General features: G+C 47.2%; 4 protein-coding genes across 12 annotated transcripts in view; 2 read left to right on the forward strand and 2 right to left on the reverse strand.

Moving 5' to 3' along the window:
* Positions 1–9618, reverse strand: part of PLEKHG5 (pleckstrin homology and RhoGEF domain containing G5) — a 614078-nt gene extending 604460 nt beyond the window's left edge. The window contains exon 1 of the mRNA XM_050787081.1: positions 9602–9618. Within this exon, the coding sequence (XP_050643038.1) occupies positions 9602–9614 (13 nt within the window). The 5' untranslated portion in view covers positions 9615–9618. The remainder of the gene's footprint in view (positions 1–9601) is intronic.
* DNAJC11 (DnaJ heat shock protein family (Hsp40) member C11) overlaps positions 1–24284 on the reverse strand; it is a 708487-nt gene that overhangs the window by 437273 nt on the left and 246930 nt on the right. The gene's annotated exons all lie outside the window — the stretch shown is intronic.
* Positions 1–24284, forward strand: part of CAMTA1 (calmodulin binding transcription activator 1) — a 1003074-nt gene that overhangs the window by 309238 nt on the left and 669552 nt on the right. The gene's annotated exons all lie outside the window — the stretch shown is intronic.
* VAMP3 (vesicle associated membrane protein 3) overlaps positions 1–24284 on the forward strand; it is a 707779-nt gene that overhangs the window by 2411 nt on the left and 681084 nt on the right. The window lies entirely within an intron of this gene.

A 24284-nucleotide genomic window follows, 5' to 3' on the forward strand; every position in this document is an offset into this window, starting at 1 on the left:
TATCTGAGGATGTCCCCTTCTCTGGACCCCCAGATCCTGACACCAAGGCAGGCCAGGCCAGGCCATTTTGGTGCTGCAGAATGTGTGGTGGGGAGTAAGGGCAAATTTCTGTTCCAGAGGCAGGGAGGGGACACAGAGCACAATCCCGGCTGATATTCTCTGGGGTAGTGTCCAGGCAGGATGGAGACCGGCCCCTTCCTCTCCTTCCCCTCACACCAGATGGCTATGGCCCTGCAAGATATCAGGGCTGTGGGCTGCTCAGGACCCTTTCCCCAGCACCCCTGCATCACGACGCATCTAGAATGTCCAGGACGTGACTCTCCTGTGGACTCTGATGTCCAGCCCCATCCCCCTGGGACTGATAGAATTCCTTGCCTTGCAGATTTGTTTTACACTCAGGATGTATTCCTTGGCCAGGGATGGCTTAGGTTTTCTCATTTCTGTCTCTCTTTAAGAGAAAAAGTGGAAAAAGACATGCAAGCACTTTGTTCATGGACCACTTTCCTGCCTGTGGAGTCGTCACCTGGCATCCTTGTTTCTGGGCTGGTAGAAACCAGATGCAACTCATTGCTCTGAGTTGGTGCGACTGCTTGAAGGGCCAGGGCAGGTGCCGATGTAGTTTCTTTGTGCAGAGTGATGCCCAGTAGATGTCCATGGAATGAACGAATAAGCAAAGAATGAGCAAGTGATGTTTAATGAGTAGGGAGGAGGGGGTGCCTCTGTGGGGTGTTGGAGTTCCAGGCACAGAATCCACTGAAGGCTGGGCTCCCCTTTGTCAGAGGTGACGTCTGGATGGGCAGATTTGCCGAAGTTCTAGGGTCTGAACATAGAGGCCAGGACTTGTTAAAATCTGCTCCTTTCCTTAAACTAGCACATTCTAGATGTTATCCTGGTGCCATGGAAGGATGAAAAGTATTTCTGAGAAATCAGACAACTTCCAATGACTAAAGCTAGTCTAAAGAATGGTGTACACACACACACACACACACACACACACACACACACACACACACCCTCTCTCTTTCCTGTTGGGTGTTTTCAGGCCATTTCTGTGGCTCTGTAGGCCAAATTCTAGACTCTCGTGAAAAACCAAATTCTAGACTCTCGTGAAAAACCCACAGACCTGAGTTCATGGGCTGGCGAGCTACATGTTTGGCTCATCTGAGGTCCTAGAGGGTGCAACATCTGGGCCACCACTCGGGTTCCTGGGCTCTCCTTTCCATCCTCACCAGGCTCTCCTTTCCATCCTCACCAGGCTCCTTGGGATCCCCTAGTGCCTTCCTTTCCCACCTCGGGCTGCCGCTGCTCTTCTCATTCCCAGATGTTTCTGTCTCTCTGGACAGGTTTGGGAGAAGGACTCCTTTGAAGTTCCTACTTCCTTACTGACCCCAAAGACTCAAGAATCATTCGTTAAAATGATGTTCGTCAAGGAGATGGTGGGTGGAAGATGTGTGGGTAACAAATCTGGGGAAGTTAGAGGAGTTTAAGAAACCTTGGCTGGGCATGGTGGCTCACGCCTATGATCCCAGCACTTTGGGAGGCCAAGGCAGGAGGATCACTTGATCCCAGGAGTTTGAGGCCAGCCTGGGTGATATACTGGGACCCCATCTCTACAAAAGACTTTTAAAAATTAGTTGGGCACAATGATATATACCTGTAGGCCCAGCTACTTGGGAGGCTGGGGCAGGAGAATCGCTTGAGCACAGGAGGTCAAGGCTGCAGTGAACTGTGATCATGCCACTGCACTCCAGCTTGGGTGACAGAGCGAGACCCAGTCTCAAAACAAAACAAAAAAATTAACAAAAGCTTATGATATGATCACCGTCCTGGTACCCTTGTTTCCTAAGTCTTGTTCAAAGGATGGCTTCTTTTCTTCTTAGGGGAACTTCTTACTATTTATGCCTGAAGCAATCAGGGAATCGGGTGTGTTGAAAATAGAATAGAAATGGTGGTATTTATTGAACTTTTTATTGTGCTGGGCACTTATGCTTAGTGTTTTAAAGATGTAATAAGATCTAAATCTCACAAAACCCTGAGACTCAGATGCCGTTATTACCCTTGTTTCAGAGAGGAGCAACCTAAGGCTCAGGCCACATGGCAGATGTGCTGAGGAAGTCAGATTTCAGCCCAAGTCACCAACCCCAGCCTGGGCAGCCACCACAGCTGCCCCTAGACCGGGCCCCAGATCCCTTGGGACTTCTGGTGTAACTTTTATGTGTATAACCTACAGGTCCGTGAGTCTTAAGTGGCTAATTTGCATGATGGGGACCTTAAGACTGGCAAAATCCTTTCCTAGGGGGTGGTATGAGTATGCTGCGGCTGCCATAACAAAACACCACAAACAGGATGTGAACAGCAGAAACCAACTGTCTCACAGCTTTGGAGCCCAGAAGTCCAAGCGCAAGACGTCAACAGGGCTGGGCTCTCCCGAGGCCTCTCTCCTTGGCGTGCAGATGGTGTCTTCTTGCCCTGTCCTCGCATGGCATTTCCGCCCTGCACACGGCTCCCTGGTGTCTCTCTGTGTCCTCATCTCCTCTTCTTGTAAGGACACCGGTCATGTTGGATCAGGACCCACACTAATAGCCTCATTTTAGTCACCTCTTTAAAGACTGCCATCTCCAAATCCAGTCACATGCCGAGGTGCTGGGAGTTAGGGCTTCAACATACGCATTTTGCAGGAGACACAGTTCAGTCTGTGACAGTTCAGTCATTTGCTTCACATCAGCGGGTTCCCCTTAGGGTGGTTGCTTTTCTGCCTGTACACGTGTCTCAGACCCCTCGGGAAAAGCACAAGCCCAGAGCTGCCAGTACAGGCGCCCCCGAGGTGCTCACGGCCCTGCGGCCTCCTGTCCCTCGACTTTTTGCTCCACCTGGAGCAGCAGACATTCTTTTCCGATTGCGGAAAGTTTTGAGGCCTCTTGTATAACATAAGACAAGCCTTCTGCATTGAAATTGTTCAAGAATTGGGTTCCAATTTCCCAGGAGCACGGAGAGCGTTGCCAGGAAAGCGGAGTTGCTGACGATTTATGTCGGTTTTTCTGACATAACGAAGATTTCCCTTTGTTTTTTGGAACCGACTGGCGCGCGCTTGCCAAGAGAGCGGCCTCAGGAGGAGCAGATCATTTTCTCTTGTTCTTCCTCCTTCTTTTTTTATTCCCTCTCAATTTATTTTCAGGTCAGAGCTTCATGAGGTCGCTGAAGCTGTGAAATCTGACAGACTCACCATCTGAGCAAACAGACTGTCCAGGAACAGGTTTTATTTGGCTCGCTGAGGAGATGTGACAGTCTGGGAAAATCCTCGGTCTCTGTATTTTGTCTTTGCCCAAAAGAGTTTGGTTCGGTTTGACAAATGTTAACCGAACTACCCCCTCCACACTAGGGGCGATGCCAGGCACTGAGACCCAGTCCTGCCCAGAGCAGAGCAGAGCCGTTCGCCCTCAAGGGGTGCCCCATGCGACCCCAGAAATATGTGTCCACCGGGCTGCTGGTCACCAGCGTGCACAGTTGCTAATCCGTCGGAACACCTCTGTGGCTGCTGGTGAGCAGGTGTCACCCGAGCTTCCGGTGCCCATTCTGCGCTGGCCTGCATCATTCTGAGCAGCGGCGTCTGTGCCAGACCAGTTGTTAAACATTTTGAATGTCACACCTGGTGGAGGGCATGTGGATGAGAGGGGCTCGGTTGAGTACCAAGTGTTGGGGAAGGCCTTTTGGAGGAGGTCAAGACCAGGCCAGATTTTGAGCAGGAGCTCAGCAGACAGGTCAGGGAGGAACAAGCAGATAGTCACTATCAGCGGAGGAAACCAGCTGTGCCAAGGCCCTGAGGCAGGGAGAGCAGGGTGGGTTTGGTGCGGTGGCGGCAGAGGAGGGGGTGGGGTGGCAGGGAGAGGGGGCAGCGCCAGGGTGGAGAGAGGGGCTGGAGTAGGGGGAGTAGCAGCAGAGCAGGGGGTGGTGCTGGCAGAGGAGAGAGCTGGAAAGAAGAGCAGGACTCTCTTGGGGCTGGTGTTTGGTGCCAAAGGCCGTGAAGAGTGGACAGAGGGCTTTAATTTGACAGTGAATGAGGCCCTATTATATTTTATTTTTTTGAGACCGAATTTTGTTCTTTCGTCCAGGCTGGAGTGAAGTGGCATGATTTTGGCTCACTGCGACCTCCGCCTCCCAGGTTCAAGCGATTCTTCTGCCTCAGCCTCCCAAGTAGCTGGGATTATAGGTGCCCACCACCATGCACAGCTAATTTTTGCATTTTTAGTAGGGATGGGGTTTCGCCATGTTGACCAGGCTGGTCTCGAACTCCTGACCTCAGGCGATCCACCTGCCATGGCCTCCCAAAGTGCTGGGATTACAGATGTGAGTCACCACGCCTGGCGGTCCCATTGTATTTTTAAAGTATATATATATTGATTTATATTCCACCTTTGTCTATAATGGGTTTAGGTTCCTGAGACATAGCAGATAATAAAGATTGTGTAATGAGTTATATATTTAGGGTAAATTATAAGGAAACAGATTACAGTCAGCTAATGTAAAAGTTTTTAGTGTAAAAAGTGAGGAAAAAGAAGATAAGATGAGGCAGGATCAAAACACAGAATGAGTGACGGGGAATGGGCTGCTCAGCTGGGGGATAAGTCTTGAGCGGCCTGTGCCAAGAAGGTTGTATGATGGCTGAGCGCTGGGAGAGGTGTGGAGAAAGGGGCTGAGGGCTGACACAGACAGGCTCAGGCTCCAACAAGCAGCTGCGCTAAGGAGGTTTGGGGTGGGCAGCCGTGGGCCCAGGTGTGGGGGCTGCAGAAGAGGAAGGGTTGCAGGGTATTCGTTTACTGCGTCTGTCGCAGCCATGAAGTCCCATAAATTGGGTGGCTTTACCCAACAGAAATGTACTCTCCCACAGTTCCCAAGGCTCGACCTCCAAGTCCAGGTACCGGCAGGGCCAGGCTCCCTCTGGGGCTCTGGTGGCATCCTTCCTCGCCCCCCTCCTAGCACCTGCTATTCACTGCCCTGCAGCTGCTTCACTCCCATCCCTGCTCCATCTCCACGCGGCCTTCCCCAACCTATGCGTCTCTGTTTTCACGTGGCCTTCTTGCAAAGACATTGGATTGGGGCCCTTCCTGCTCCATTTTGACTTCATCTAGCTAGATGACATCTGTGAAGCTCTTATTTCCAAATAAGGGCACATATGTGGGTACAGGGGTTAGGACTTCAACATATCTTTGTGGGGGACACGGATTTATTTTTCTCATTCCTCCAACAAAATATAAACGGCAGGAGGCAAAACATGTCTTTGACTTATTCACCGTTGTGTTCCCAGCATCCCTGGCCGGATGCCAGTCGGACAACCAGTGCCCGGAAAGGTGTGGTGGTTGAACTTGCTCCCACTTTGTTCAACCCCTAACAGCAGGTCAGATCCGGTCTAGAATTCCTAGTGGAAAGACAGTGAAAGGGACGACTGTTTGGCTACACCTCGCAGACCCGTCAGCGTGCTGAGGCGCAGCTTCCCAGAGTGGGGTGTCATCTGCAGCACTTTGCTTCCTCGTTTGACCAGGACACCACCCCATCTCCCTGCCCTTTATCTTAGCAGAGCATCTCTGGAGAGAATGTTCTACGGAGCACATCTCGGGAAACACTAGTTTAGCTGCATTGCAGATTGGAGGCGGGGGCAGACTACCTTCTAGACAGAACTGTCCAACTCTTCAAAGATTGCTTCTTAAGAATAAGGCTATATCTTTCCCTATAGCCTCCCTTGCTCTGCGCTCTGCTTTTGGTCTTAAAGCTATTTTAGATTTGAAATACCTTCCCTGGACCTACCATTTGCATTTGGACTTAGATTATTAGGCATTTTCTTCTTATAAAAACCAGCAAGTTGTACCTACAAAGTGGGAGCAAATTCAACAACCACACTTTTTCGGGCACTGGTTGTCCAGTTAGCGTCCGGCCAGGGATGCTGGGAACACAATGGCGAGTAAGTCAGAGACATGTTCAGCCTCCTGCAGTTTGCATTTTGTTGGCGGAGTGAGAAAAATAAATGCGTGTACTAGTCTGCTCAGGCTGCTGTAACAAAATACCATAGACTGGGTGGCTTTAACAGAAGACATTGATTTCTCACAGTTCTGGAGGCTGGGAAGCCCGAGATTAAGGCATTGGCAGATTTGATTCCTGATGATGGCTCTGGCCTGACTGCCAGGTGGCTGCCTTCTCATATGGTGGAACCTTCGCCTTTACCTCCTCCTCCTCCTCCTCCTCCTCCTCCTCTCCTCTCCTCCTCCTCCTCCTCTCCTCCTCCTCCTCCTCCTCCTCCTCCTCCTCCTCCTCTCCTCTCCTCCTCCTCCACCTTCTCCTCCTCCTCCTTCTCCTCCTCCTCTCCACCTCCTCCTCCTCCTTCTCCTCCTCCTCTCCACCTCCTCCTCCTCCTCTCCTCCTCCTCCTCCTCTCCTCCTCCTCCTCTCCTCCTCCTCTCCTCTCTTCCTTCTCTCCTCTCTTCCTTCTCCTCTCCTCTCCTCTCCTCCTCCTTTTCCACCTCCTCCTCCTCTCCTCTCCTCTCCTCCTCCTCCTTCTCTTCCTCTCCTCCTCCTTCTCCTCCTCCTCTCCTCCTCCTCCTCCTCTTCTCCTCCTCCTCTTCCTCCTTCCCTCCTCTTCCTCCTCTTTCTCCCCTTTCCTCCTGCTCCTCCTCCTGCTCCTTCTTCCTCTTGTTCTTTTCTTCCTCTTCTTGTTCCCTCCCTCCCTCCCTCCCTCTGTCTCCCTCTCCCCCTCTGTCTCCCTCTCCCTCTCTCTCTCCTTCTCCCTCTCCCTCTCTCCTTATGAAGCCACTAATATAATCATGAGGGCACCTACCTTCATGACCTTGTCTCATCTTAATTAGCTTCTGAAGATCTCACCTCCAAATACCATTGCATTGGGGGTTGGGGCTTCAACCTATTAATTTTGGGGAAATACAATTCAGTCCATAGCAGTCAGTAAATAGATAAAGCGAATTTCCCTGGTGGGAAGTGCTGCAGAGGAAGAAGTGCTGGGAGGAGGGTGATGGTTGGGGAGGGAGGGGGTAGTCCCTGAGGAGGCAGCAGTTTAAGCTGAGATGGGAAGGAAGAGAGGAAGGTGGCCGGTGGAAGGCCAGGAAAGGAGGATTTTGGGTAAAGAGAACGGCGACAGCAAACAGATGGGAAAGAGCGAAGCGTGTCCCGGGGCTGAAGGAGGCGGGGGGCTGGAGTCCAGAGATTGCAGAGCATGCTGGCACCGGAGGGTGGGGGAGGTGGCGGGAGTCCCATTCAGGGCATGGTGGGGGCTGTAGGAGGACAGAGGAGTCCATGGATGTATTCTGAGGTCCTGCTGGTCTAGGGGCTGGTTGGGTGACTCCTGCTGCCATCCAGGCAAGACATGGCAGCCACTTAGGATCTGAGAGGGGAGAAGAAGAGGACAGCTTGGGGATGTCCCTCAGAGTTAGAACCAACAGAGTTTGTAGGTTTTCAGCTTCGGTACCTAGGTCACCAGCAATGCCATCTACTGAGAAGGCAAAGCCTGGGGAAAAACAGGTTTGAGGAGGCAAATAAAAAAAATCTCTGTGGGACATATTACATGTGGAATGCTCGTTATACAGCCAAATGGAGAGGCCACGTAGGCGGGCGGATCCTGGGCCAGGAGCTCCCAGAAGGACCTAGGCTTGAGACCTGAGTTTGTAAGTTATCAACAATATCTGGCAGAGCTCAGGCACTTAGAGGGCAGGGGAAGGAGAAGGAGATGGTGATGGAGCAGAGAAGAGAGAAGGGGGAACCAGGTGTTGCAGGAAGATGGATGGCCCATGAGGATTCCCAGAGGGCCTGGCCACTGAGAAGCTGAGATAAGAGAATGGCATCATTGGATTTGGTGACCTAGGGGTTGAGGGTGGCCAGCCGGAAGTTTTGTAGTGAATACGGAGGAGACAAAAAGAATGGGGATGGGAATGGAGGAAGGAGAGAGGGCTGGAGGGAGAAAGGAAGAGAAACTAAATTTGAGTGGTCAGCTATGCAGAAGAAAGCCCACTTTAGGAGTGAGGTCCTGGAGGAGGGGAAAGGAGATGGGATCCAGGGCGCAGCTGGAGGGGTTCTACTTGGAGCAGGCGGGGGTTCTTATTTCGTGGCCATAGGAAGGAAGGGAGAGGAGAGAGGTGCACCTTGTTGCTGCAGTCCCTGTCAGCTGATTGGAAGAATCCAGAAAAGGGAGATGGGTCAGTGGATAGGTGGAAGCCCTAGGTCAAAATATCTGACTGCAGAAGAGACCAATCAGGGAAATAATGATTTTTCTTTCAGCCTGGTAAAACGGTTTTCTCCTGTCAAAGAGCAAGTGGCCTTTAAGGTATGTTTATCACTGTCCATTCCCCTACATTGTGAAGGAGCAAAGCAGTCTTAAGACTGGGTGTGAAATGGAGAAGAACGCAGCACTGGCTTAACCTTGACTGTGCCATTGGCGCTTGCTGGCAGCAGCTGAGCCTCAGGCACCCTGAGCAAGCACGAGGCGGAGAAATGAGACCTGCTGGTGCTTACACCAGAACTGACTGGCCACCGAGAGGGGCTGAGCCTGGGATCTGAGGCCACTTGAGCTTGACCTCATACCTGTTTATGTCCTAATTGCTTGCTTCCAGTTCAGCCCCTCTTCTCTGAGACCACCCTCTCCAGGGGGTCTTTTCTCTCTGGCCCTTTGATGCTCTCCAGTTCATCTTCTCCTTTCTAGTGGTTCCCTCTTCTTCTCCCGAGGCGACAGCATCACAGGGGCATCCCTGGCTCCTGGGGCTGCAGCTGGTGGCCTTGGCCCACGCTTAGGGCCTTCCCACCCTCCGTGTCTCATCTCAGGTGGGCTGGCTGTGCACCACGCCGGGGTCTACAGTGTGGGACAAGGCACACACACTTTTGATTGATAAACAGGGTGTGTCATTTAAAGAAGTTGAGACACATTTTTCTGGTTTCTGGTCAACACTGACGGAAAGATCTAAGAAAATCTATAGATCAGATTTTACTGCTTTCAAGATAATCATGCTTACATTTTCAACACAGAGCCAGTAACCTCTGAAAATGAAATGCTTCCCCCGTTTCCCATGTTCTGGATGGATTTGGTAGAACTTGCATCAGGCTGCAAAGTGCAGGAAGTTGAAGCTGACTCCTTGCTTAAAGAGAAAACATTAAATATTAAATGTCCATTTGTCTGTTAAGTAAACAGTTGCATTCTTTCAGAAGTCCTGATGCTAACAACATCTGCGACACGGGCCAGTCAGCTTCCCAAATGGCTGTGTTAGCCCTACGTTCAGGGCCTGGACTTTTCCTGAATAATAGGTAAAGTCAAGGGAAGGAAAGTTTTACTTCCTTTCTGGGCTAAATTGTCATATGGGAAGCATCATAGGCTCAGTTTAGAGGAACATGGCATTGTCCTTTACCCAGGTGATTGTATTTGCTATTTTACATTGGTTTGATTAGATCAAGGCAGGACATTTGTTATCGCTGACTCTCAGCCTGGAAGCACCATCTGATTTGTAAGCAGTTGACTCCTGCTGGATGGGCACATAAACTGGGTGTCACGTTATTAAGATGTGGTGAAGGGTAGACACCTTCCCTGTGCTTGGAATGCATCCCAGTCCCCACCTGGGGCACCCCCTTACCCATAGCACCATCTCATCAAAAGTTGGCTGGAGTGTTGGGAATTGGCACAAAGGCAGGGAGGTTGTTGGTAGGGCTGGTAAATCCATGGCATGGAAAAGGTGGAGGAGTTATCTCTGCTTCCTAGGGATGAAGGCCTCTCCCGGGGCTGGGAAGTTCCTGTCCCTTGTACTCATGGTCTCACTTCCCTGGACAGTGCTAGACAAATAGGGCTCCTTTAACTCGTTGGGAAGTTCCCTGTCTTTAAGCATTGTCTTTCTTTAACCAGGCTTCAATGCAACCAATTAGGTTCTTCCTTGCTGAATTCTTCTTCTTGTCCTGCTTCTCTGAATCTGCGGGGAATTTGAATGATCTTGAATCTATTCTCAGCCGGCCTCTTGGTTTAATTCCAGCATTCATTCATTCAACAGATATTTGAGTGTCTGCTGCATGCCGGGCACCATGTTTCTTGCAAGGCATACAGCAAAGAACAACATAGATAAGTTCCTCACTTTTATTGTGTGTCTGTTTGTCTAGTTTTAACCCAGAACATCTTCTGAGAGGATCAGTTTTTCCAGGCAAGGGCAACTTTTGATGGTTTCCTCAATAGCATTCCCCTCTTATTTCTTGCTGATAGGACCTTGATTGTGTTCAGGTGTCAGTGGCCAAATTCCTAGGGAGATGCCAGGGTCCTCTCCAGTCCCTGGGGATAAACCTAGATCTAAGCCCAGTGATTGCCAGTGATTGGTTTAGGGGCAGCCTGTAACTCAGCTACTGCCAGTGAGATGTCTAGGCACTTCTAGGACAATTTCCTGGCTCTTAAAAAAGGGTGTATGATTTCTGTCTTCTGGACTTTGGAAAATGTGATGGTTGTGGGAGGCTGCTATGATCACCTTGCAGCCATGCAGGTCCAGCCCAAGGTCATAGCATGGTTGAGCTGAGAGAAGGAACCCAGCTGACATCAACGCTACCTCCAGACTTCTTGTGACATGAGATGATACATTTTCCTTCTTCCTTAAGGTAATTTAGGTTGGATTTTCTGTAATTTTGCAGCCCAAAATATCCAGTTTGAAAGCAAAAGACATCTGCCCTCGTATTCATGCAGCGGTGTGGTCATTTTAGCCTTTCTCCAGGCTCATTGTGTTGTGCTCAGTTTTGTACACAAGTACATTCTTTTCTAAATGGCAAGACGGTTAAGATGCTTGGATTTCCTCTTCCACCACCTATCTCCAGCACAGCACTGAGCGTAATATCTTGCATGTCGTAGGATATCAATAAATGCTTATTGAGTTGAATTTGAGTTTTACGGACATGAGTTTAAATTTAGTGACTACCCACGGGCTTCTGAGAAATTATTGAAAGCCAATCTGTGGCCCAAAGAGAGGACGGCCTGATCAAGGCATGTACTGTTGGGCCAGGCAGACTGCGATGGGGATGAACGTGCCCTATGCGAGGTGCCAGAGAAAATCCATCATGCATCCTGAGCTCTGTTTTTTTATTGAAAAATCCATTTATAAATAATCTGGGCAAATAAAGTAAAAGGCACTTTATTGGGATTCAGAAAAATTCATGGCTACTGAACATCCAGCCAATTCAACTCCCAGCTCCCAATTAGCCTGCCAGGGCCTCTCTCAGTGGCAGGGGCCCTGCCAGCCACTCCAAAGGCTGCCCTGGGACTATGAGTCATTTTCTTATTTCTTAGCATGCTGGGTGTGAAAATCTTTCTCTTTCTTTTTACGTGCTAGCACTTACTGGGTGCTTTGGCCAAGCAGATTTATCAACGTGTTTTTGTGCAGGTAATTGAGGAGCAGGAAGACACACTCCTCTAGGTTGCTCCCTCTGTTTGTTCACTCACTTGCTTGAGAACCCAGGGACAGTGGGAGGAATGGCCAAGCTGGATGCAGGCCTGGCCTCCGCAGAGCGGGCGAGCAGGAAAGGCAAGTTTCAGACACCTCCCGCCATGCCCTTGACCCTGCTGGGCCCCCGGTATCCTAGGAGTGTTTTCCCATTTCCGGCAATGTCTTTATTTTATGATTGTTCCCTTAACCCAAAGGCAACTGGGAAAGAGTGTCATCCTTCACCACGAAGAGGCCATTGTCATTTAGTGAGTACCTGCATGCCACACGCTATGCGGAAGACTAGGTGCTTCATCTCACCTAGCCCTTGCAGAGACCCTCCAAGAACAAATATGACACTCAGAGATGTTAACTGACTTGCCCAGGGTTACACAGCTTGTAAGTGGTGGAACCAGAATTAGAAAATGCAATTTGTTTTTTTGGAGCCTCACCTCCTAAATGAGATGCAGAGGGCCTGGCACGGAGTAACGGGGCTCTCAGTAGTTGCTGGGAGAATAAACACATGAATTGGGCCAAGGGTCAGCCAACAGACAGGTCTTTGGTCAGTGGACGGTTTGGGCCGTCTGGTCCCAGGGGCCACATTGCCTGTCTGCCTCTCTGTAGGGTAGTGGGGTGCCTGTGAGCGAGGCAGAACAAGAGAGCTTGGACAGCAAGTTCTGGGGGTACTGTGGCCTCTGAGCGCGGAGTGGGAACAGGGGACTGGCAGAGGAGCTGGTAGTGGGGGCTTGGGGATGGCTGCTAACTGGGTTCATTTGCCAAATCAGCAAAGTCTGGAGCTGAGACGCCAGACTTACCCTGGGCCTAGCTTGGGAAAATATTACTCAGTTCAAAATAAAATTAAACAGTATTAACCACAGGCCCAAATTGCACCTATATTTTAAAAAGCATTGTGCAGCTGAGACTTATAAAGCCTGGCACCAGCGTGAGGCCATCTTGGTTAATGAGAGCTCTGCGCCTGCTAAGCCTTGCCGCGGCCTTCTGGTTCACGTCCTCTCGCCCTCCTCGGCTGGGGATGTGCGGGTCCTCGGGTGAGCCGCAGCTGCCTTGGAAGGATGCACCCTTTGCTCTCTGGAGCAGGACGGGCTCTTCTGAGAGGCGGGGCCTGTAAGTGTCCGGAGTCGCCAGCCTCGGGGGCTGCACGGGCCTCTCCTTTCCTCAGGGGCCAGAAGGGAGGCGCGGATATTGTACTGCACTTTCTGGACTTTCAGGGCAATTCACGAAAGAGCCTGAATATGCAGCAGCCACGTCTGGTTTTATTTCAGCTTGGACACTAATTCATGCTGGGTCCTGTAGTAAATCATTTTTCATTCAGTTACTTGTTTTTCCTGACTTGAAAAATGGGCGTGATACTGGTGGTCGCTGTTGTCTTCCCGCAGCGATAGAATGAGACTCTGCAGTGATTTCTTTTCCTTCCAAAGTCGAAAGCTCCTCTGGCTTTGCACAACCTTTTGAGCACGACCTTCTCTCTCATCACGGTGATGCCTGTTGCCCCCTAGTGGTCACCAGCAAAGGGAGTGGTTGAGCCGATGATCCCAGGTTGCAACTCAGACCCAGGCCTGGCCCTGAACCCAGGTCTTCCTGCTGGCTCCGAGGCATCTCTGGGCAGGGTGGGTTATAGGGAGGGGACCAGAGAGGGAGTCCTCCCAGTCGCCTCCGCCAGGCAGTCCTCCAGCTTGTCAAACTGTCGCCAGCAGTGTTTTCTCAGCATGGAGATTGTGAGTGTTAAGTCTAGAAAAATCACTCAGTCAAGGTTAAGACTTGCTTTGGTGCAGGGGACTGGAAAGCAGATATGCTTTTTCTAGCTCTGAACACCGAGGGGAAGTGAGCTTTGGAAGAGAGGCGCTGACTTGGTGTGTGTTTTGGGGCAAGAGGAAGTTGAAAGAGGGACAGTCTGAGCTTGCTCTTTGCAGGGGGCTCGCTTGGACTGTGCTTGGAAGCCCACAGGCTGGCTGAGCGTGAGAGAGAGCGTGCCAGTCAGAGCCTGCAGACCTATGGCTTGCTTAGGAGTATGGACTGGAGCGAGCCCTCCCCTCCTCCTCCTCTCCTCGAACAAGGTCATCAGTGACAAATGCACAGGAGATGGTGAAGGTGGATTGGGGAGGATTTGGACGTGTTTCTTCTGACCTTGATGGGGCCATGTCCCCTCTATTTGTAATCTTGAGCTAGAACAACTGACAAATGGCCTGATAGGAGACAAAAGCAAACAATAGACTCACTTGAAAGATACAGTGAATAGAATTTAATTGAATTTTTTTTTTTTTTGGTACAGACATTGATTTGACCCTGTAAGATGTATGGAGTAAATCATTAGGGGAATTAATATACATTAAAATGTAGTTTATTATCATGAAACTTTTATTGTGCTTGTAGTTGTGTTTTTAATTATTATTTTAATGACTTTCTGTATTTCAAATCGTGATAAATCTATTCTATTTTTTAAAAATAAACGGACTATAGTTTTACAAGGTGATGTGTGGTGCAGAGCTGTTGATGAGTATTGCTCCTTCATTAATGAGAACGAACAGATTAGAAAGACTAAAAATGGACCGATTTACACACTTTTAAAAAAGCCAATTAATATCTAACCATTAAACACAAATGTTATAGATTAGTCTCACTATCTTATCTACTCTCTGGGCTCCTATTGGATCATTCAGAGATTGACTCTTTAAAGCAAGTAAGGGAAGGAGGCTCTAAAAGTGGAATTGCCTGGGACCAATTAAAACAAAGGATTTGGGCCATAATGTGCTGCAAATACCCATGCCCTCATGCCTGGGGGACCATTATCCAAATGAGCAAAGAGGATAGAAGTGTTTGTCCAAGCTGTCTTTGAGGGATGAAGCAGAGGCTGTTGGCTCTGCTGGTAGGATCAGGGCTTTGGGTGATTTCCCCAGTGGTGAAGATGGAGTCGTGCTGGCTTTTCTGCATTGCATCTCCTGAGCCTTCTTGGAATCAAGGACAAATCCTTGTTCTGTGCTTTGTGGGTACCCAGGTCTACATGGAAATCAGCCCTATGACCACTCTTAATGCTGACCTGTCCCAGCTGAGCTGAATGGACACGTGGTTTTACTGTCATGACCGTATGTCCTCAGTTTTCCAATTCAAACATCTTATTTCAGATACTTGGTTCCATTAGCCACATGGGGGCTTATACCATCTTCCTCCCTGACTGTGTGCTGGTTGACTATTTCTGACTTTCGAGGTTGTCAGGCAACATGTCTTGGCAGCCAGAGGCAGGGGAGTATGGATGCGAGGTGTGTGGGCTCCCGAGGCACGCGTCCCAAATCTGAAACCTGGCACCAGAATTTATTGTGCGACCTTGAATAGGTTTACTTGCTCATTCATTCATTTATCCATTCATTCATTTCTTCATTCAATATTTATGAAATCTGGGTGCTGTTGTAGGGATTGGAGATATAGCAGTAATCAAAATGGAGAAAAATCTCTGCATTCCAGTGAGGACTAGAGAAGGCTTTCAACAGATAGTATAGCAAAATGCAGAGTACACTGCAGCACGTCAGGCAGGACTATTGACTGTGGAGGAAAAAGAAAGTGGGGTGGAGGGCCAGGCAGTGTGTCAGGGGATGTTGCTATTTCATAGGGTGGTTAGAGAGGCCTTACCCAGAAGGGAGTGTTTGAGCTGTGACCCAGAAGAAGTGAGGGAGTGAGCCAAGTAGGATTCTGAGGGAAGAGTTTCTTCTAGGCACAAGGGATGCAGGTGCAGAGGCCCTGGGGCAGGAGCCTGCTGTCTGTTCAGGGAGTAGCAAGGAGATTGTGTGGCTGGGTGGAAGGAGTAGATCAGTGGAGTCATGAGGCCAGGTCATGCAGGACAGATAGGTCATTGGGAGGACCTTGGCTTTGACTTTGGGTGAGATGGGGGCTCATTTAAAGGGTCCCCCTGACTAATGTGAAGGAACAAGAGTGTAGGCAGGGAGATCCAAAAGGCAGATGCCGTCATCTAGATGGGAGGAGGTGCTGGTAGCTTAAACCAAGGGGGCAGCAATTAAGATGGGAGAAGTGTTGGATTTGGGCCATATTTTGAAGGTAGAGTGAACAGATTTGCTTCTAATGTTTCCGAAGGAAAGGAGACAAGGATGAGTCTCAGATGTGTGGCCAGAGCCACTGTCAGGGTGGTGGTGTCATCTGCTGAGATGGGGGAAGCTACAGAAAGAGAAGGGGTGTGAGTGTGGGTGTGGTGGTGGGAATCAAAGGTTCGTGTGTGAAGTGTGTAAAGTTTAAGATCCTAGAAGATATTTGGATGGAATTGTTTAATAGGCAGCTGGATATAGGAGCCTGGAGTTTAGGGGGAGAAGTTTAGGCTGAAAATGTAAATTTTGGGGTAGTCAGTGCAGAGATGATGTTTACAGCTCTGAGTCTGGGTGAGATGACTGGGGAGGGAGTGGAGATGGTGAACAAGGCCCAGGGGAGATTCAGGGCAATCTGATGTTTAGAGGACAAGGGGATGAGGAAGAACCAGCAAAGGAAACTGAGAAGCAACAGCCAGAGAAAGCAGAAGGTCAAGAGAGAGTGGGCTTGTTAGAGGCTAAGTGAAGATGACATTTCAATGAGAGAGGGTTATCAAAAGATGCTGGTAGGGCAAGCGAAATTAAGATTAAGAATTTGTCGTGGGCTTTGGCAATGTGGAAATCATTGATGACCTTGACAACAGTTGTCTTGATGGAATAGTGGAGGTAAAAATCTGATAGGAATGGGTTTGGGAGAGAATGGAAGGAGAGAACTTGGAGGCAGCCGATATAAACACTCTGCAAAGGAAGTTTGCTTTGAAGGGGAGTATAAGGATGGAATAGTAACGTTTCTTAACTCTTAAAATTCTGTTTCCTGATCTGTAAAATGGGGACGAAGACAACATCTCTATCATAGAGTTACTGAGAAGATTCAATGAAATGTTATTGGAAACTCAGTGCTCAACACACAGTAAGGGCTTACAAGGTTTGCTGGTACTGACTACAGCCTGTCTGATTGAGGAGTGGACAGGAGGATCTGCCCTGGTGTTTCTGTGTCCTGGGTGTTTGAAGGTAATCTCTGTTCCTCTACCCTCCTGGGGTTGGAAGTCAATCGAAAGTTTGGGTAAATTCCCCAGTTTGGCAGTTGTGAAATGACAGAAAGATCAGAAAGTCAGAAATCCCACACTCCTGCTAAGTGGTGGCTTATCTGTATGGCTGTGCAAATGAAACACGCTGCTTCCCTCGTTCCTGTATTCAGTTTTATTGCCTGTCTTGCAAAATGGCACATTTCAAGATTAAAGCCATTTTGACTTTGAGTTACTGTCTTTGAAGTATAGGATTTCCTAATTATAAAAACACATACTAATTGTAGAAAAATAGGAAAATAGAAGAAAATATGCAGAAAAGAAATTTATCTAAGGCCTCCTACCCAAATCCAACTGCTGTTAACGTTTTAGTGAATTTTCTTCCAATGCTTTTATGAACTCTTTAAAAGCATATTTGAGATAATACTGTTATATAGTGTTGTATCTTGCTTTTTCTCCTCGACGTTGTTAGTGTAAGCATTAAATTCTTCATTAATGTTTTTAATGGCTATGTGCCATGGAATCTTTATGTTTTCCATCTCAACTTATATCCAAGTGAAATGGTAGGAATAGTTAACCCTTTTATAGCATTCATTGGGTTCCAGGCCCTATTTTAAGTACTTTATGTAAATTAGCTCATTTAATCCTCATAACCACCTTCTCACATAGGAATGATCATTAGTCCCAGTTTACAGTTAAAGCCTTGAACATACATTAAAGCCCTTCGTTGGGTGTGAGGACCAAGGATGAAGGGACAGACACCCTTTAGCAGACAGTGTTGCCTCCCATGTGAGGGCTCTGGTGAGCTGGCATGCAGTCATGTTCTTCTTGAAACCCCACGTGGAACTGGAAGTAGAGCTGGAGACGTGCCTCCTACTTCAACTTTTCAGGAAAAATATCCCAACAATTTTGGTAACTGTTAAGTGAAAACAACAACAACCTATTCTCAGCTGTGCCCTCACAATCTCTTAATGGTTCTCATTCTCTATTTATTTGTTTCTCTTGATTTACATCTTGTGTTCTCTCCTACCACTGCCTCTTGGTCAAAACTTTGGTCATAATTCCTGTAAAAAGTGGTCCGAAGTCTTCAGTGTCCAAGAGTGGAAAGAGAAAACTGTGCCCTGGAGCAATGATTTGCCAAAACTATGTCCTTAACAAGTTGCCAGAAATGTATTTCATGTTATAACCCATAACACATACACGTATATTTATTTACGATTATAATATCTGAACGTAAGTTTAAGAACACAGTGTTACCTATGGTGCACTCTGATACTTTCCACTCCACTCTATTCCATTTGATTAAAACAATACCAATTTCCACCTTAAACTGGTTTCAGGACTCACTGGTTACGACAAATCGCAGCAGTCAAATTACTGCCCTGGAACACGGTGTTGGTTCAGGACCAAGGACAGCAGCCACTGCTCCCTTCCCTGTCTTGTGCTCTCCTTTCCCTGCTGTCACATTTTGGTTCCTTATTCTGACTTCTCCAGCCTGTGTTGACCTGGCTCTTCTTTGACTTCCCATGGTGCACTTTCAATCTCAGTGATTTTTTTTTTTTTTCTTTTTTTGCAATGGAGTCTTGCTCTGTCGCCCAGGCTGGAGTGCAGTGTTGCTCTCTCGGCTCACTGAAACCTCCACCTCCCGGGTTCAAGTGATTCTTGTGCCTCAGCCTCCCTAGTAGTTGGGATTACAGGTGCCCGCTACCACGCCCAGCTAATTTTTGTATTTTTAGTAGAGATGGGGTTTTGCCATGTTGGCCAGGCTGGTCTTGAACTCTTGACCTCAGGTGATCCACCCACCTCGGCCTCCCAAAGTGCTGGGATTACGGGTGTGAGCTACCACGCCCGGCCCAATCTCAGTGATTTTAGACCCTAACTTAGGTTTCTGGTCTTCCTAGATCATAAGCTTCTTGGAGAGAAGTCCTAGGTTTTCACCATGGCTTATATTCCCTTTAATGCTTGACCCAGATCTCCAGGGAATTAGTGGAACATTAAAGATGAGGATAAGGATATTGCATTAGGGTTCCTCTCCTGGGAGTGTCTCTGGCTGCAGATCTGCTGGGACTGACTTTGTAGACTATCATCACGTTGGACAAGAAGGGCCTCCCTTTATTGGAAGCTCTTTCTTTTTTACATGACTAGAAAAAAATTTAGTCCTCCTCCTCTTGCTATTGCTCTGTTGTAACCCTTTGAAAAGCAAGCTCCCTTTTTATAGCTTTGACATTATGTGCATCACTGCATCACAAGGTTTTCAGGAAGATATATTTGATTGTGTTTTTTCCCTGCAGCCCATGCTGCTCTTCAGGTGACACAATATGAGCTTTTGTGCTCCTTATCTTTCATCTTACTGCTTGATAACATCAGGGAGCAAGAGAAGAGGAATAAGATATCTCCTTTTCTTTCTAATAAAATCTGAGGTTCTAAGGATAGGACCCATCTGGTCAAAAGGAAGACTGATATAGACTTATCAGTGGCCAGTTTTTTTTACACATCCACCATTTTTAGTTTGAACTAAGTTTTCACATGGACCCAGGCTCATGTCTTTGGGAATGGGGTGCTGGCATGATTGATTAATAATATGTGAGTGTTGGAGCCCAGTCCCATCCTGCTTTCCCAAGGGATCCTTGCAGAGGCAACATAGCAGCGGGCCTTCTGAGTCATGTGTCAGCCAGGAGGGCTGTGTTCATGCGTATGTTAAGGTCTTCTGAGACCGAACTCTACTCCTCTTCAAAGCAGGGTAGAACAATTACCTCTGTGAAATTCATGAAGTCTCCTCCTGTTTACTCTTCAATTCCAAAAGCTCAAAGCTGGGGTGCTTGTTTGTCATGTGGGATTCACGATCACAGGTGTTAGCAAATAGAGGTGGTGACTAATCTGAACTCAGCTTATGAAGGCGGGTTATGAAATTCAAACCCTATTGAAATCCAGACACCTTTCATCTATTAATGGCCACCAGTGGCCTGTAATCAAGTCACACTCTGTTAGCTACACAATTAACTTGTTTGTTTGAAGTGTGAATTAAGGATTTGAGGCATTTGCTAATGAATCTTACTTGCTCCCTACTTTGGCTGAAATCCCTATGTTTGCCAAAAGCAGGCAGTTCTGGAATTTAAGGAAAGGTTTTTTTTCTTTTTTTTTTTTTCTTTTTTTGGACCCTATTTTCTCCCTATGTGAAAGAAGCTTCTGTTTTGCTTTTGCACAGATGGAAAGAAGCAGGCTCTCACACCCTCCTTCCCCACTGGACTCTGCCTTCATTTCATTCTCAGTTTTGTAACTTGTGGAAAGTGCCTCCCCCTTGCCACGGTTCTAATGGCTGTCTCTGCTTGTGGGTTGTACCCCTTCTATGGGAGCAGAGGGGAGTGGTGGAGTCTCCCCCTTTGCCAGCCTCCTTTGATTCTCTCTTTGTTTGTGACTCTCCTCTGGAACGAGTTTCTTTTGTAGATAATGGGATTCCATTATGGGGTGTTAGGGCTTCTCTGGAGCTGTCGGCTGTGAGGGAAGATAGGAGGTTTTGATCAATGGTTTCTGCTTGTATCTTGGATGTGTTAATTTTAAGATGGCTCGCTTCTGTTTTTATTAGTTTTATTGGATTTGTGTTGGGGGAAGGGTTAGGATGAGCATTGGTGTTGTTCTGCAAGGAAACCTGGTTGCTCGGAGTTAGGTGGCTCTGCTGTACTTGGAGGCTGGAAGGGCCTGGAGAGAGGCAAAATGCCCACTTCTGCTCTGTTCCTGTAGGCACCAGAGCTGTTGTCTGCCACCATCAAAGCCTTTTCTGACTTCTTTGAATGACTTACAACCCATTTCCAAAGGGCTGTATTGGTTAATGTTCTGAAGCAGAGGTGTCAGTGGAGCTTTTCAGCATCGTGGGTGGGGTTATTTGTGGGTGGGAAGAGCGCGCACACACACTCTCTCTCTCTGATATAAATTCCTGATTTATTTAGCCATGGATTCAGAATTTATCTTAAAGGGACGTGGCTACACAAAGACCAAGTGGATGCAGCATATTTTTGCATAGCTCATCCATCGTCCTTAGTTCTTAATGGGAGCTGGCAGTGTGTGGCTGTCAGTGACACTTTCTATGCACATAGAATCCTGCCAAGGTTGAAGAAGAAGCCAAATTCTTGCAACACTACTTCTGTTTTATATTCAGGTTTATATCACTGTTCTAGAAGGACTTACAACAACAATCTGTGCTCTTTTAGGCTCTTCTGATTCTTGAACTGAACCTTTGGATCAGCAAGCCTACATCTTCATCTGGGGGTAGAGGTGAAGAGGGGTTGGTGTTAAAGAAGGCAGAATCAGTATTGAATCGTCTTCAAACACTCTCTCTCCCTCTCACTTTTTGATATTTGAGAAAGTCTGTATCCCCACAGGCTTATGATAGCCTATCTCAGACAAAAATGGCACCCTCAAAGTTTTAACCCTGTTTCTTTAGGCGGGCTATGTCCTTCCTGGAAAGATTGCTGACCTCTCAAAGAATAAGATAAAAGTCTAAAAATTTATGATGAGATTTTGACACTGACCGTGGTGGAATAACTTGGACTAGATTCATCCTCTTGCTACAAACAATTATAAAACTGGATAAAACCTGTGAAATAAATATTTTCAGCTATTAAATGATAGTCAGAGTAGGACTGTGGTTGCCAAGAGAAGACTATAAACTGGCCGGGCGCGGTGGCTCACGCCTGTAATCCCAGCACTTTGGGAGGCCGAGGTGGGCGGATCATGAGGTCAGGAGATTGAGACCATCCTGGCTAACACGGTGAAACCCCATCTCTACTAAAAATACAAAAAAAAAATTAGCCAGATGTGGTGGCGGGTGCCTGTAGTCCCAGCTACTCGGGAGGCTGAGGCAAGAGAATGGCGTGAACCCGGGAGGAGGAGCTTGCAGTGAACCGAGATCGCCCCACTGCACTCCAGCCTGGGCAACAGAGCAAGACTGCGTCTCAAAAAAAAAAAAAAAAAAAAAAAAAAAAAAAAAAAAAAAAAAAAGACTGTAAACCATACAAATACAATCACTTTGTATTTCTGTATGGAGGCATTTCAAGACCGTATCTTCAGGGAGGTATTCCAAGAAGAGTACAGTGATCTCATTGAGCTGAGGAGACGGATACCAGAGTTTGGAGAGGTTGATATATCTAGAATTTGCAGGGCAGAATATCATACAGGAGAAGGCCTAGCAGAGAAAGTGCTCTAGAAACTTTTATGGCTGCTCTGGAATGTTCTGTTGAATACTAAACCATTGATGTGTGAGGTGAAACTCCACAAAACTGGACAAAATGCACATAGGGATTATAAAATTCACAGAGCTCATACAGGACTCTGCAGTATTTGCATTCTGACCAGCCCTATTGGGGAGCTGTCCTTAAATATTTGGGACATTCAGTAGAGACTCCAGAAGGAAGAAGCAATAACAGTAGGGTAACAGCATTTCTGTGTAAAGGTGGTGCTGTAGACCCTTTACACAGATTAAAAATAAGCCTTGAGAGGGTCAGGCTGATCCACAAGTAACTTAAATGCCTGCCAGAGTAAAGCCTAACGCTCTTTATTTAAAGATATAATTGCTGACAGCTTTCCAAACTTGACAAAAGCTATAAACTCACTGATCTGAGAAGCTCAACACACCCCAAGCAAGGTAAATACAAAGAAACCACAGAATGGCACACACAGTATAATCAGATTTCTTCAAATTAGTGATAAAGATTTTTTTTTTTTTTTTTTTTTTTTTAAAGACAGGATCTCACTCTGTCATCCAGGCTGGAGTGCAGTGGTGCAATCTTGGCTCATTGCAACCTCTACCTCACAGGTTCAAGCGATTCTTATGCCTCAGCCTCCCAAGTAGCTGGAATTACAGGCACACACCATCACACCTGGCTAATTTTTTTTTTTTAAGTAGAAATGAGTTTTGCCATGTTGGCCAGGTTGGTCTCAAACTCCTGACCTCAAGCGATCCTCCCATCTCGGCCTCCCAAAGTGCTGGGATTACAAGCATGAGCCACTGTGCCCAGCAAGAAAAAATCTTAAACTCAGCTAGAAGACGGGAAAAAGACAAATTATAGAGGACGAAGACAATAATTCTTGCAGACTTCTCATTAGAAGTCATGCAAGCTAGAAGACAATGGAATGGGATCTCTTGAGTGCCGAAAGGGGGAACAGTCTGTCAGTGTAGAATTCTGTATAGAGTGAGTTATCCTTACATGGTCCTGGAAATGTTTTACATCTTGAATATGGTGATAGATTCATAATATATTTATTTGTCAGCATCTACTGGACTATACATTTAAAATGGGGTACATTTTATTGTATGTAAATTATACCTCCATGATGCTGATTAAAAATAGGTTTTAACCCCTGAAATATGGGATAACACAATTGTAGTAGATGAAGTAATAGGTATAGATTCATGGCACACATTAGAGGAAACTGAGGCATAGAACTATCACGTGACTTCCCCCAAATCATACAACCAAAGGGAGATGAAGTAACTTTTTCTATTCTAAAAGAAATGTTTTTTAATCTCTCAAAATAGGTAGATTCAGGTCTCCTCACAAACTAAAAGGTAGGACATATATTCCTCCAGTGCCTTTCAAACTGTGATCTGGCTGGCATCTAGGAAACTTGCTATAAAGACCTCACTGGGGCAATTTGATATTTCCTCCCAGATACATGCTGCTTCTTTTTCAGGTATGTTTTTTTTTTATTCTCCCTCTACTTTTTAGTGTGTTTTCTAGGATCACACATCAGTGAGATTGTAAACATCTTCAGCACTGTGGATTTATTATTATTATTATTTGGGACGGAGTTTTGCTCTGCCACCCAGGTTGGAGTGCAACGGCACAATCTCGGCTCACTGCCAACTCTGCCTCCCAGGTTCAAGCAGTTCTCCTGCCTCAGCCTCCCAAGTAGCTGGGATTACAGGCACCCACCACCACACCTGGCTAATTTTTGTATATTTATTTATTTATTTATTAAAAAAAAAAATTTTTTTTTGTGACAAAGTCTCACCCTTGTCACCCAGGCTGGGGTGCAGTGGCACAATCTTGGCTCACTGCAACCTCTGCCTTCCAGGTTCAAGTGATTCTCCTGCCTCAGCCTCTCAAGTAGCTGGGATTACAGGTGCCCGCCACCACACCTGGCTAATTTTTGTATTTTTATTTATTTATTTATTTATTTTGAGATGAAGTCTCACCCTTGTCACCCAGGCTGGAGTGCAGTGGCATGATCTCAGCTCACTGCAACCTCCACCTCCTGAGTTCAAGCGATTCTCCTGCCTCAGCCTCCCAAGTAGCTGGAATTACAGGTGCCCACCACCACGCCAGGCTAATTTTTTTATTTTTAATAGAGACGGAGTTTCACCATGTTGGTGGTGAATAACCACCAGGTTGGTGGATTATTCTTATATCAGTCAGGATCCTATCAGGAGACAGAAGCCATGTTTGGTTGTTTGAACAGAAAATTTAATATATAAAGACTCTCTAGCTAGTAGAAGTGTGGTTGATTACTAATGGAGATAGAAGAGAGTTCTAAGTGTTTCCAAAATATCAGGGGTAAAGCAGCAGCTGCTATCTCTAGGCTGAGGAAAAGTAGACAACAAATAAAGACTAGTAGACTCTCCCTGACATTGGCTGAAATTCAGACCTCTTCAAAGAGTGCATGGCTAGCAAAGGAACACGTTGCCTGCCAAAGGGCCTGGGCCGGAAGTGGTCTGTAGAAGTGGCTCATTGTCACTTGAGGACGTCAATTAGAACAGAGCTGGTCTAAAGCAGCCTGCCAGTGGAGTGACTGTGT

Source organism: Macaca thibetana, chromosome 1 (genome assembly GCF_024542745.1).
Source record: "Macaca thibetana thibetana isolate TM-01 chromosome 1, ASM2454274v1, whole genome shotgun sequence".
In the NCBI taxonomy this organism is placed as follows: domain Eukaryota; kingdom Metazoa; phylum Chordata; class Mammalia; order Primates; family Cercopithecidae; genus Macaca; species Macaca thibetana.